Source organism: Pyxicephalus adspersus, chromosome 2, assembly GCF_032062135.1.
Source record: "Pyxicephalus adspersus chromosome 2, UCB_Pads_2.0, whole genome shotgun sequence".
NCBI lineage: Eukaryota > Metazoa > Chordata > Amphibia > Anura > Pyxicephalidae > Pyxicephalus > Pyxicephalus adspersus.
Window position 1 is genome coordinate 144,708,282 of NC_092859.1, and position 12,722 is coordinate 144,721,003.

A 12,722-nucleotide genomic window follows, 5' to 3' on the forward strand; every position below is an offset into this window, starting at 1 on the left:
TGATGAGGTTATGAGTGAGGAAGTCATTAGTAGGTCATTGGAGGAGCGGAGAGAGCGGCAGGGGGAGTGTATATATATATATATATATATATATATATATATATATATATATATCCTGGTTTCTCGTCTTTGTGCCATACCTTTATTCTACATTGAATATAGTTCTATGTTTATATATAATATAAAACATTGGGTGATTTACTAAAGAAATTTTAGGCAGTTTACTTACCAAGGTAAATATCAGCTTGCAAGGGAAATATCACATAGCTTATTGAATATCCAATCACAAAAAAGGAAATCTATAAAAAAAAAAATTCTCGACCATGATTGGATTGTTAAAGACAAAATAGCTTTCTAATCTACTGGTCAAAGTGGAATATCCCTTGCAATGAGATAATTCATACAGCAAAACTTACCAACAAAATACTTTGATTAAGCTATTTTTATTTAACTACAGAGTAACCGGTTGCTTTGCATTCAATGAATGGATAGATCATCCCATCATTGTTTCATAATCAATATAGTCTCATTCACCTACCAAACCTTCCTTATGGTTACCAGAGACCTTTGAATACCTTAAGGAACTTCTTTGTACCTCTTTTGTGATTCACCATTAAAAAACATAACAAATACCACCTAACATCCATTGCCACTCAGTTCTCCCCTGAGGAAGCCAATAAAGCAAAACACGTCAAAAAAGAGACTATATTTAATGTTATTTGTCTTTAGCTTTACTACCCTTCCTGCCATTACCAAAATACTTGAGGTCACAGTAGAAAAATAGGTGAATCGTGCAGGCATTTTCATCCACAGACGTGGATGAATAACTCAATTTAATTATGTGATGAGTATGTAATTTTGGTTACTGGATACATTATATGTGATTTTATTTATATCATTATTATCCTATTTAATGTAAATTCTAATACACTGCATATATGAAAGTGAGCCAAAAGATCTCCCCTTAAAAAGATTTAAGGGGATGATACGTTTGATATCTTAGTTAGGGAAAGGGGAGTCTCCCATGAACCCATATTAACATTTTAGATATTAGGATCATACGGATTGTGCATAGAGTCTGCAGTTATGTGAATCTATCTTACCTTCTTTGGAAACTTAAAATATATAGGTATGGAATAAAAATGTTCCTTGTTTTACATAGGTATGCAGCCTGTTCTGTACTCTGTGAAAGAAGCTCTCAGTGGAAAGTCTTATTGGATCAGAACCGGCTCTGACATTTGTTATTACAAGTAAGTGGTCATTGCTTTTACAAATATGTTTTAATTTTTTTTTCTGTATGCAGTGAAAACATTTAAAGAGCTCTATTTATAAAGCAGTGGATCTGACATTCACTCGTGGGAATCAATTATTGCCATTAAGATACATGGATCTGGAAGATTCTCACGGGGGAATGATAAGATGATAAAAAATGAACAATCTTCTTAATATCCTCAAATTAATGGCTTAAAACTGCTGCCACAAAATGGTTAACGTTGGACCAAACATTGCTAATTCTTTGTTTGAGAGGCAGCAGCGCCCTGGAGAAGTTTGCCACCCCTGCTTCCTTTAGACTTGAATTGAAACTACTTGCAAACTCTTTAACATACTTGTGCAAGTATGTTAAAGAGTTTGCATGTTTATAAGTGTTTGTGAACATTTTTTGCAGGCATGTTTGGTCATGTTAATATCTTTTTAAACCAAAAAAAAAAGTGTGGCACCCTAGTATCGAAACCCTTTACTAGGTTTGGGACTATTCTGAACAGGAAAGCATAAAGTCCCTTTTGTTTTTGGCAAAAACCAAACCCCCACCTGCCCCACTGGTGGCAAGGTTGATTGTTAAAGGAGAGGGCCTCATTACTTTCCCAAAACATAACTCCCAGTCTGCAAATACCTGTAAGACCCAAGCATTTTTGCCTTAAACTGCTCCCAGGTGCCTAGCTGTAGTGATAGCATTTTTATCACTAGCCTTACAGTGATAAGCTTTGAAAAATTAACTTTTATATTTAGCTTTTTTAACTAAATTTTTGATTGGTCACAATTTACTAATGAACATTGTTGCCATTTACAAGATGTGGATGAGGAATATATTTTGATCACTGTAAATAAATTAAACTGCAGCTAATTTAAACATTAGCAGCTCCAGAAGGGTCCAATTTAAACCACATTTAGTCTGTATATGCCATTAATGTTATGAAGCAATATTCCTGTCATGGTATACTCTAATGGAATAAGGAAATATTTAACCTTTATAAAAATTTAAAAAGTGGTATTTCCTGTAATATAGTTATATATATATATATTGCAGAAAAGACACCAGTAGTTTCAACACAATTCATTCCGACTCACTCTTTCACTATCAATTAACAACATATGTTGTTGGATATGTCTGGTTTAAATGGCTTACTTGACCAAACTATGAGTAAAAGTCGCCTGATCAAGCAGATTTCTAAAATGCCTAGACAAATTCATTTCTATGACAAGTACAATAATGAAACATGTAAGATGGCGTTGCTAATTCAAGATGAAATGCTAAATTATGCCCACTGTTGGATTTGCTATGGAGCAGTTATTTAGAGTTTTATGAGTTTACATGAGGAACTTTTGATAAGGATATATTCTGTATTGATTGCTTAGCCTAAAAAAGATTAGTAAAACAAAGAAAATAATAGAAACATTGCCTAGTAAAAATATGTAAAGCACATGTATTATAGCCACTTTAACAATCATCCACTAGTTAAGGTAAATAGGTTTATGTTGCCTTTTGATTGGCCTTCTGTAAATACTTTTGGAAAACTTAAAACTTGCTTTGTAGATCTGTAGGTTCCCATCCAAAGATGAACTTTGATTGAACTTTGTCCAATTCATTCTTTGATTTTATCAAACGAAGGCTGTAGAAATAGGGTTGCCATTGTTGTTTCCTTCTAAAAATACTGGACATCTGTATGTACAAGCAAAGTCAGAACTCCTAATCTGCACACTTGCTCGTAGTCAGTAGGTAAATCTAAATGTTTTTAAAGTGAATTAGACTGAAAGCCAAAAATTTTTAGAGACAGAGGCAGCAAAGTTGCCCACATGTTTATCCCAGAACAGATTTCCTACAGCTTTACGTGAAAAGTACTTACTGCAGTGGTGGACACGAGGAGGTGCAGCATGCATGGCTGCTTGAGGACCCCGTACCCACTACAGCCAACAGGGGTTCTCACAAGGGCTCCATGTCAATTCTGTGGAGGGCCCTAAGTCAGTTCTTCACAGTGGCCCAGTGTTGGTTATGCTTGCCACTGACCTATTGTGTATAAAGGATGTAGTGGAGGAGCACAAGCAGAAACTTGGGAGTAAATATGTGTTATTATCCACAATGTTAGGCTCAGAATTTCATCATAGCAGGTAAGCTTCATGCAAAAAGGTGTTGTGCTTTTTATAAGACTGAATTCTGTTTGGTCTTTTGTGAGTTTGTAGAGTATTACAATGGTTTCAATATCATACCTTACCAACTCTGTTGAGTTTTGCAGCTTTAATTATAAATAAATGCGTTCTACTCTACTTGGAATGAAAACTGTTTTTGGACATTTTATAGCACTGTCTAATATAGGAAGGCTTATTTATTAGTTGAGACTGTTTACTTTGTAAAGTGAATGTTTACTTTAAAAAATGATATCACCTATATTTTTGAACACCTAATCATGCTCAAGAAAGGAATTAGGAAATAGGGTGTTGTTGGATGCGCTTCTAGGCATGGGCATGTTGGCTTAGAATGATGGATGGGTATTTTACTGGGAGCTAGCAGCTATCGTACACGATGGGTAGAGTATCTCTCCTAGGGACATGAGGGATGGGAATGCTGCCTGCTATTTACCTTACAACTAGGGTTGCCCTTAACATTCCACTTTTAAAATTGCTTGATCAGACAGGTCATTATTGCAAAAAGTGACAGGCAAATCCTTCTTACCTGCCTGATCGCTTTGTGAGTTGTCAAAAAAGCTGATCTGCACACGCACGGCTCAGTTTTGGTTGTCAGGATACCTGTCTATTCCAGCTTGAACTCCCCCTGAACTTTCCAGGATTAAATAAACTTCAATGCCCCTGCACAAGAGTTACATCACATAAGCCTATCCAATCAAGATGACTAAGGATTGCAAGGAAGAAGTTACGAAGGACAAAGATGGCTGTGCCCTGAGAGAGAACAAGGACAGGTGACTATAGCAGGGTTTAATTGTCGTTTAATAGAAAAACTCATTCTAATGAATTTTTCCTATGATTTCAAAGCCAATTTTTCCAGGTTTGTAAAACACCAGCAAAGTGGCAACCCTGATTACAGCCGAGCTCAAACCGTGTTCGTCCCGCTAGGTTCATAGCCATTGGTTCACTGAATGTTAGGAACATCCACCAGACCAGAAGCAAGCTAAACCTTGGTAATTTACCCATTACTTAGAAAAGCAGGATTTTTGTTAGTACAGTTGGTTGATAAAAGTAAACACAGCTTCATTTTACCTACTTACTTTACTTATCAACCTAACTATGTAACTATAAAATTTTAATGGCTTTAGCCCAATGCAGACTTGTGAGGTTTTGTTACATGACAAACATGTTCAGTGTCCTTTTTTAAAAATGTATATAGTGCCTACTGTCCATCTCTGCTATATATCAACTTATTGCCATTTATGACATATACTTAAGGAATAAAAATATTAACAATATAACAACCAAAGATTCATCTCAGTGTTGGAAATGGTATACAAAGAATGTTTTTTAGGCAGCCCAAATTGTTTTCTGTAATCATAATAGGACAAATACCTTTTATATTGTGTGCTCTTCTGTAGAATATTTAGGAAAGGTATCTTTGATATCATAAAAATAGAATTAAACAATTCAAAAATAAAGGTTTAGCTCCAAGTTTCTATATTTTAATACTTCTATGATTAGTTTACTAAATCATATCGCTTGTGGTGCTTTCATTAATGTGCATTATTTACTAAGGTTTAGCAAAAATTATTATTTTAATTCACCAAAGGAATTACTGCATAAATAAGCTGAATTAAGCACATGCATGTTATAGTATCAATTATTGTTAAATTTTGTATAAAAAAGTCAGTTTACAAGTACCATCATTTCCTGTTCTGAAAATATCATTAGCACCTAATTTGCAACAATTATTTCATATGATGTTTGTTAGAAGAACAAAATATGATTGGGTTGTGATTGGGCTGAATATTCTTGAAGTCAAGGGAAAGAGAAAAGTAAAGATAAAAGCTACACAGTACACATAAATTTGGTTAAACAATATTGCCTGCGGTATTTGCCCACATAATTGCTTCCTCACTAGTGTCTGACCAGTATGTTTGATAATCCAAAGGCATTGGGTCAATTCCAAATCTGGTTGTCATCACATATCAGCAGTAGCTTTAGGGCCATTTCAGGCCCATGGGGAACCACAGCGTTTTGCCACGGGCTCAATCGAAGTCCCAACCAAGTGAATGTGAAAATTTGGCAACCAATTTTATGCATATGGTAGTGAGAAATCATGGTGCAGTTTCCATGGACATGTTACTTTTGGTTGTAAAGTTGTTGTTTGAAGATTTGTACCACTGGCATAGCTATATACAGCTAGATTTTCTCAATCTCCTGGCCATACGGCAGCCGTTTGCTCTGCTCCTAGGCATGAAGCATAGCACTGTGGGTCACAGATGGTCTAACGGGCTTTTAGAAAGTTTGATAAAGAAGTCCAGAAGGAATATAACCATGTGGTCATTACTTTAGCTCAATGGTGTCCACGTGATTGGGAGTTTTGACTTTTATTTTGCTTATTTTAGCCAATTGCCAGTCCAAACAATACAACCTGTTCAACAAGTTGCTGCAACTATGACTAGATTTGATGTAATAACATGTTTGTAACTATATACAGGTGCGCCTCTTTTCCCACATGAATAGCAATTTGGGAAATGCAGTTTCCATAAGTGCACCGAACGTATAAAGCCAAATATATATGGCAGTGCTACAAGTAACTATTAGCATCTGTGTTTTCTTTTTTTAGCCTTTTCTTTTTTATTGGTTTGACAGCAGTACGGTATAAAGAAACTCCAAGACTGTAGAAGAGATGACATAAAAGTAAAATTACAGCTTTCACGCTTACTACCACTGTTCATTTTGTTCTCTGGTACAACAGAGATGATACAATTTATCAGAAAACTTCCACACAATACTCTTCCAACCAAGAAGGTTAGAAAACAGCATAATTGGTGCTGTATGAGAAATTGGCATGAAATGTGCTAGTGGGTACAATATAGTTTAATGGTTATTTGCAAAGTGAATGTAATAGCTGGTCTCATATTCAGAGAAAATTGTACTTCCTGACAGAAGAATGATCCCGAGCAGGTGTTAGTATTCACCCTATTTCTAGAGCCAGGGCTCCAACAAAGGAATCAGGAGCTGATGTTTTTGCTTTTATCATAAAGGGACATCTCTACTAATGACTAAATGCATCCACCATAATAATAGTCACATGTTTTTATCATATCAGGCTTTATCTGCAGGTCGCTCACCATGACAAAAGAGTAACATCAAGTACATTGGTTGTAGAGGGACTGTCTGAGCTTTACTTTTATATGAAAGTATCTGTATTGTTCTAAAATAAGAGTACATAAAAATGACTATTGAAAAAATTATTTCACTCTGGTAGCTGAACATTGTAAGCATAATGGACCTGATCTATTAATGCTTTCTGAGACTGGAGAAGATCTCCTGGATCACACATGTTCTCCGGTGATAGTTTATCTTCTCCAGTCTTGGAAAACTTTAAGAAAACAGGCCCAATGTAATACTAATTTCTTCATTTTACAGGCCCTAACTTATTTTATATTTATTGTTTACATGCAAGCCAAGCTACAGAATTGCAAGGATTGGGACAAAGAAACAGACTTAAACTGAAGGTCCGTTTACACTCTCTGGGCCTCCTTCCTAAAGCACTTAGTCGTAGTAGATAAAAATACACCTAAAAGAAAGATATTGGAATTTTAGGCACCTTCAGTCATTTTTAGCATATCTTTGGTGACTTTAGGTCATTTTGGTAGAAGGTTTTAAACCTGGTCTTTGATATGTGGGCACGGATGTTTAGCCCAGCATTACCTAAATTCTGTTTAGCAATATATTTTCTTCATTTCAGACCTTCATTGTTTTATTTAAATGGAGGTCAAGCCACAGAGTTGCAAGGATTAGGACAAAGAACATGAGAAGGAATGGTGACAACTTTAAGGTAGATCTTCCACTAAAACCGAGGGTCTGCTTACACTCATTGGGCTCTCTTACCTATACCTTCTACTCCTGTTAGGTGAAAATTGCACCTAAATGAAAAATAACTTCACCTTACCCTCATCTTCTACCCAAGATGCCTAGGCAAAGATGACTTCACTGTCCTAGGGAGATTGTTGTGGAACACCTACCACCAAAATCTTGCAAGCATAACCAAACTGTCTTGGAATAGACTGAAGTGTCTTCTCACGAGACTTCATCTGCTCTGCTTTGCATATAAACCATCCCAGGACAATGGGACAATGAAGTCACGGCTAGGTTTGTGGAAGAGAGTTGTAAAGTAAGAATAATTCCAACTTTTTTCTTTTTAGGTGCATTTTTTATCTCTTAAAAGCAGGTGGTTTATAGGGGCCGAGGAGGGTATGTGGATATTTTATTATAGTGGAAGTGGCATAGCTTAGGAAGTACACTGTGCCAATTTCTGTAAACATTGGGATTAATTTACTAGGACTATGGGTTGTTTGCTAGCAAAAGGAATTATCACCTTGCAAGGGATATTTCATTTAGCCTAGTGAATGCAGTTAAGCTCTGCTGACTCCAACCATCAAACTGTAAGCAAGCATAAATATTTTTTATTTCCTAAACCTTGCTTGGGTTTATGTGAACAGATTATATTTCCTCACTAAATCAACCCTGCATTGTTGGTAAATATTATGGGGTCTCCAATCCTAACACAATCCCTAAAAAGTTTTTCTTATCTGTTGGTATTTAGTTACTAATGAGACAGACAGTGTATAGAAAAGTTGAGTGATCTGGATATAAAATTACTTTGAGTTGCAGGTTTATTGTGAAAGAATACATTTTACGGCTCCAGTTACCCTGATTTTAGATTTTGTATAGATGTAAAAACAGAGAAGTAACATCTATGCAGCAAAGTACATATGGCAAGATGTTTTTATATGTCTAATTACTTAAACTTAAATTTGGACCACATTCCTATGTATGCTACTTTTCCGACAATGTACACTCTTTTCCACTGTATTTAAAGATGACCAAACAGAAAACCGTTGAGCTGGGAAATTGTTAAGGTTGATAGCTTTGAAGAAAAGTGGTAAGTATGGCTACCAATCTGGAACACAGCAGGAAGGTGAAATAATATGTTGGCATGTGTCAATCATATATTTTTTATTTGGAACTGAAGATTCAGATTTAAAATTAAGCAGGGCTTTATTGCAGAAAGGGACAGGCAATGTCCCCTCTAAAATAAGCATTTATATCTGCTGTTCTGTCAAATAATGCTGAGCTGTGCAGCATAAGGTAGGTAGGTGGGATATCTGCACATCCCCGCTTCCCTTGCGGCTGCCAGGACTAACTACCATAAACTCTTGCATGACTGCATGTGAATGAGTGTGCACTGTACATTATCCCGGCCAATCAAGATAGGTAGAGATAGAAAACTGGGGGAGAAGAAGGAAGAAAACGTTGTCGCAGGCAATGGAATGATGACAGGTGAATATATTGCAAAATTTTCAAGCAGGCAGGTAAGCTCAGCCTGTCTCTTCCGCAATGAAGGACCTTCCCGGTTGCAGTTTTTTGGGGGGTTTAGTACAACTTAAACACTCTTTTATTAATAGAAGAAATATAACAAAGACATCTAATAATGTTTGAACATGGTTGAGAAATTGCTAAATGAATATTGGTAAACTGGAAGAATTCTCCAGATTATGACTCCCAAAAGAAATGCTAAATGAAAATTCACAAAAAAAAGTCCAGTTCAGCTATTTGACCCTGTAAAATACCCTATAAGTCTTTTTCCTCAAGTTCTCCTAATATCAGTTCTGATTAATATATATATAGCCGAAGAAATGCTACCTTGTATATGGTGCATTCTCAAGTTCATGCAATTCTAATGTGAACTGTTGGCTGTTGGCAAAAGTCTTCTACAAGTATCACTAAAAGCTGTGTTCAGATGAGCAGTGAGCTGTGTCAGGCATATCCAACTCATCATCCCATTTTTCACACTTTATCACACATTTGACAAACCCATTCATTTTTATGATAAATGCTGTTATTCACACTTTACATGGGTAAGCACTCTCGAAGTCTACAGTCCAAACAATATGTAGTATTGTATATGCCTAATTGCCTTCAGACCTGAGCAGCACACTGAATGCTGTCACCCCCTCTCCTCTTGTGCCATAGCCTGTGTGGATCCTTTGTGCTGGATGATCACTATTTGGTTTCATCTATTTTACCACCAGTACTGTATAGTAACTAAAAAGCACTTGCAAATGAAATCTGTCCAACTTTTAAGAGTTTTAGTACCTTCTATTTAGCTTCAAACTGTCTCCCATTCCTTTTTTTTACTGAATTTTTATTACAAAAAGGTGAGCCGCATTTAATCGCAGATCTAACTGATCTATCTGAGATTCCAGCCTATGCTATTCAAGTGAATAGGAAAGGTTGGGGACCCTTTTTTTGCATGCGGCTGATCACTGCAAAACTCCCAAAAGTGACAAGTACCGTAATTTTTGTGATCTTACAGTTTAGGATTTGCACTGTGGCTGCAACTGAATGTTGTGGTTGCCCATGATGCTGTTTATCTCTGCCGGTAATAAGCAGATTCATAAATGTGCTAATGCATTTAAAAATACCATTTGATAAATTTCATCTGCATGATGTTGCCCATGTTTACTTGGATGAGCCCCAACATTATGAAAATGTATTTGTATTATACCACTAAGTAGAAACATAGGAGTATTGATTACTAAGATTTGAAATGTAGTTATTTCATTTTTGATTCTGTAGATAGGGCAGAAAACATATATGTATGATTTTTAATCTGTTTTTGTTATTTATTATTATTAATTTGGATTCCATAAGGAATATTTAAAACCTATGTTTAGTCTTTTTTTGTTATCACTTTGGCAATCTCACCTGGACAAAGTTGAGGGTGAATTCCTCCAGCAGTAAAGAACCACCGTTCAGACTGAATACTTAACCACCAAGTCTAAGTTCAGACAGCCATTTTTTGACAGCAGTACCACTGTGGTTCACCTCTGACAAAAAGCCCAGGTTATCAGGAAAGGAATTGGAATTCTGGTAATCCAAGTGTTTGAATGGAATGCAATTTTTCAAATGGTTCATCCAGCATCTGAAATTCAAACTGCTTCCATAGAGTTCCAAACTATTCAGCAAACACTTAAAAATGCCCATCAGAATCACTATAGAAGCTGCTTAATGGTTGAAGGTGGGCAACTGGGAACAATTAACCACAGCGTTAACAAATGCTTATCTGAAGTTTAATATTGTTGCAACGCCGAGCAATAGTATTTAACAAAAACCTGTGCAGAAAAATGTGCATAATTGTGCATAATTTAGATGTAATGACTTGGAATAAACAAAAGCCCAGCAAAGTTGGAGTCAGAACTTTCTTTGGTATAACAGCCTGCTAGAAGCACTTACCAAAGGAGAAGGCAACAATATCCTACCATGCTTGCTCTGTATTATCATGTACAAAATTCCTATTGTGTATGGGCTCCTCATCGGCTAAAATGGATCCAATGCAGTCATAAATACAGCATACCTATGTATAACACCTACAGTTTTTATTAGAATTTCTACAAATACAAGAGGTGATTGTAGCTGTATTAGTGCACTTGCAACATCAGAGTTGGGTATTGATACTTTTTTTTTGTAACAATTTTTTCCCATAACAGCAGGTAAGGATAATTCTTTCAGGAACAATTCTAAAAAATAGGGATTTGCAGTATGTTGAGAACTCCCTGCTTCATCTTAATGCATATCACAGAGAAAAAAAAAACTTAACAGGGGTTATAACCCTTCCCTTAAACAAAATTTGGTACTTGGGGATAGGTAATCATCGAAATTAGATACTGTGTAAAAACAATACTTTAAATGTTTTCTTAAGCAAGCACCTTTCTTCATGAACAATCTTATAATTGTTTAAAGTAAATCATAACAAGAACATAATAGGTCACATCATATATATATATCTAGGTTTTAATATAGACGTGGTTCATGTGGCAATTCAGTCTTCCTGTTGTAATAGGTCAATGCCGTAATTTTGGCAACATAAATACCCTTAGGCTGCAATATGTGTCAAATTTTGGCTTGGTGATTGGTAGCTTGATATATTGGATACCCAGCCAAAACTGGGACACACCACCTAAAGCAACAAGTCTTTTATTACACTGTAACACTGAAGGTTTATCTGTATTATCTTCTTAGGAATGCATTTTGTTATCGGGCAAGTGAGGCAAAGAGAAGAAGAAGATACTTTACTTTGACTTTCACGGTGAAGTTTCCCCATTATGATGACGTCTGCTACCTGGCTTACCATTACCCCTACACCTACTCAGCACTTATGGTAAGTTTTAGGAGGCCGTGCATGCACATGATTAAGGTATGATTGTTTTGTGTTTGTATAGCGCCAACATATTAAAAACTATTCTTACGGTTGCAGGAGCAATGTCTAGTGTGATGAGATATACAATATATGATCTCTAAATTCAATCGAGGATTAGTGCAATTCAAATATAATTGAAACACAAGACAAAATTGACTGTCTTTTAGTTCTGAAGTAGAATTCCAGGTAAATGTATATTGAAACTGTGAAACTGTGCCCAGATCCTGTTACATAGTTACATAGGTTGAAAAAAGACATTAGTCCATCAAGTTCAACCACTAGAGAAATAAACCTATTCCAAAAAAAACCCCCTATGGACACACTTTATCCAGAGAAAGGCACAAAAGTCCTTATAACACCTGGTTCTTACTCCAGCAGGGGAGAAAAATCTTTCCTGATCCCATGAGGCAATTGGATGTTCCCCAGATTAGTATTTTTTCTGTCTTTAATCTAAAACATTAATACCCAGTTATAGTCTGTGCTTCTAAAAAACATGCAGTTTTTTTTAGCAATCTATAAAACTTGCTAAAACTATTTTCTGAGGGAGGCCATTGCACATTTACACAGACCATACTGAGAAGAATCCCTCCCTTATCCAGGGAAATGTCTTTGTTTCCAGACACAAAGAGTGCCCTATTGTCCTTTGTAATGACCTTACAGTGAATAATTGATAAGCGGGTTTTCTATATGGACCATACATATATTTATACAGGGTGATTATAACCCCCCTTATAGTCTCTTCTCAAGGGAGAATAGATTCAGTTCAGCTAATCTCTCCTCATAGCTGAGCTCCTCCATTCCTTTTATTAGTTTAGTTCCCCTTTTCTGCACTCTCTCCAATTCCACAATGTCCTTTTTGTGAACTGGTGCCCAAAACTGGGCTGCATATTCCAGATGTGGTCTGACCAATGCTTTGTACAGGGGCAGGATTATGTCCCCATCTCTGCAGTCTTTTCCTCTTTTTATAAGAAAGTACTTTGCTAGCTTTAGAAATTTCAACTTAGCAGTGCAAGCTGTTAATAAATATATTATCTACCAGAACGCCCAGATC

General features: G+C 36.1%; 1 protein-coding gene across 3 annotated transcripts in view; it reads left to right on the plus strand.

Annotated features, from left to right (window-relative positions):
* Positions 1-12,722, plus strand: part of AGBL1 (AGBL carboxypeptidase 1) — a 359,716-nt gene that overhangs the window by 96,285 nt on the left and 250,709 nt on the right. For all 3 annotated transcript variants that reach the window (XM_072402703.1, XM_072402702.1, XM_072402704.1), the window contains 2 exons: positions 1,163-1,250; positions 11,494-11,632. In XM_072402703.1, the coding sequence (XP_072258804.1) occupies positions 1,163-1,250; positions 11,494-11,632 (227 nt within the window). The remainder of the gene's footprint in view (positions 1-1,162; positions 1,251-11,493; positions 11,633-12,722) is intronic.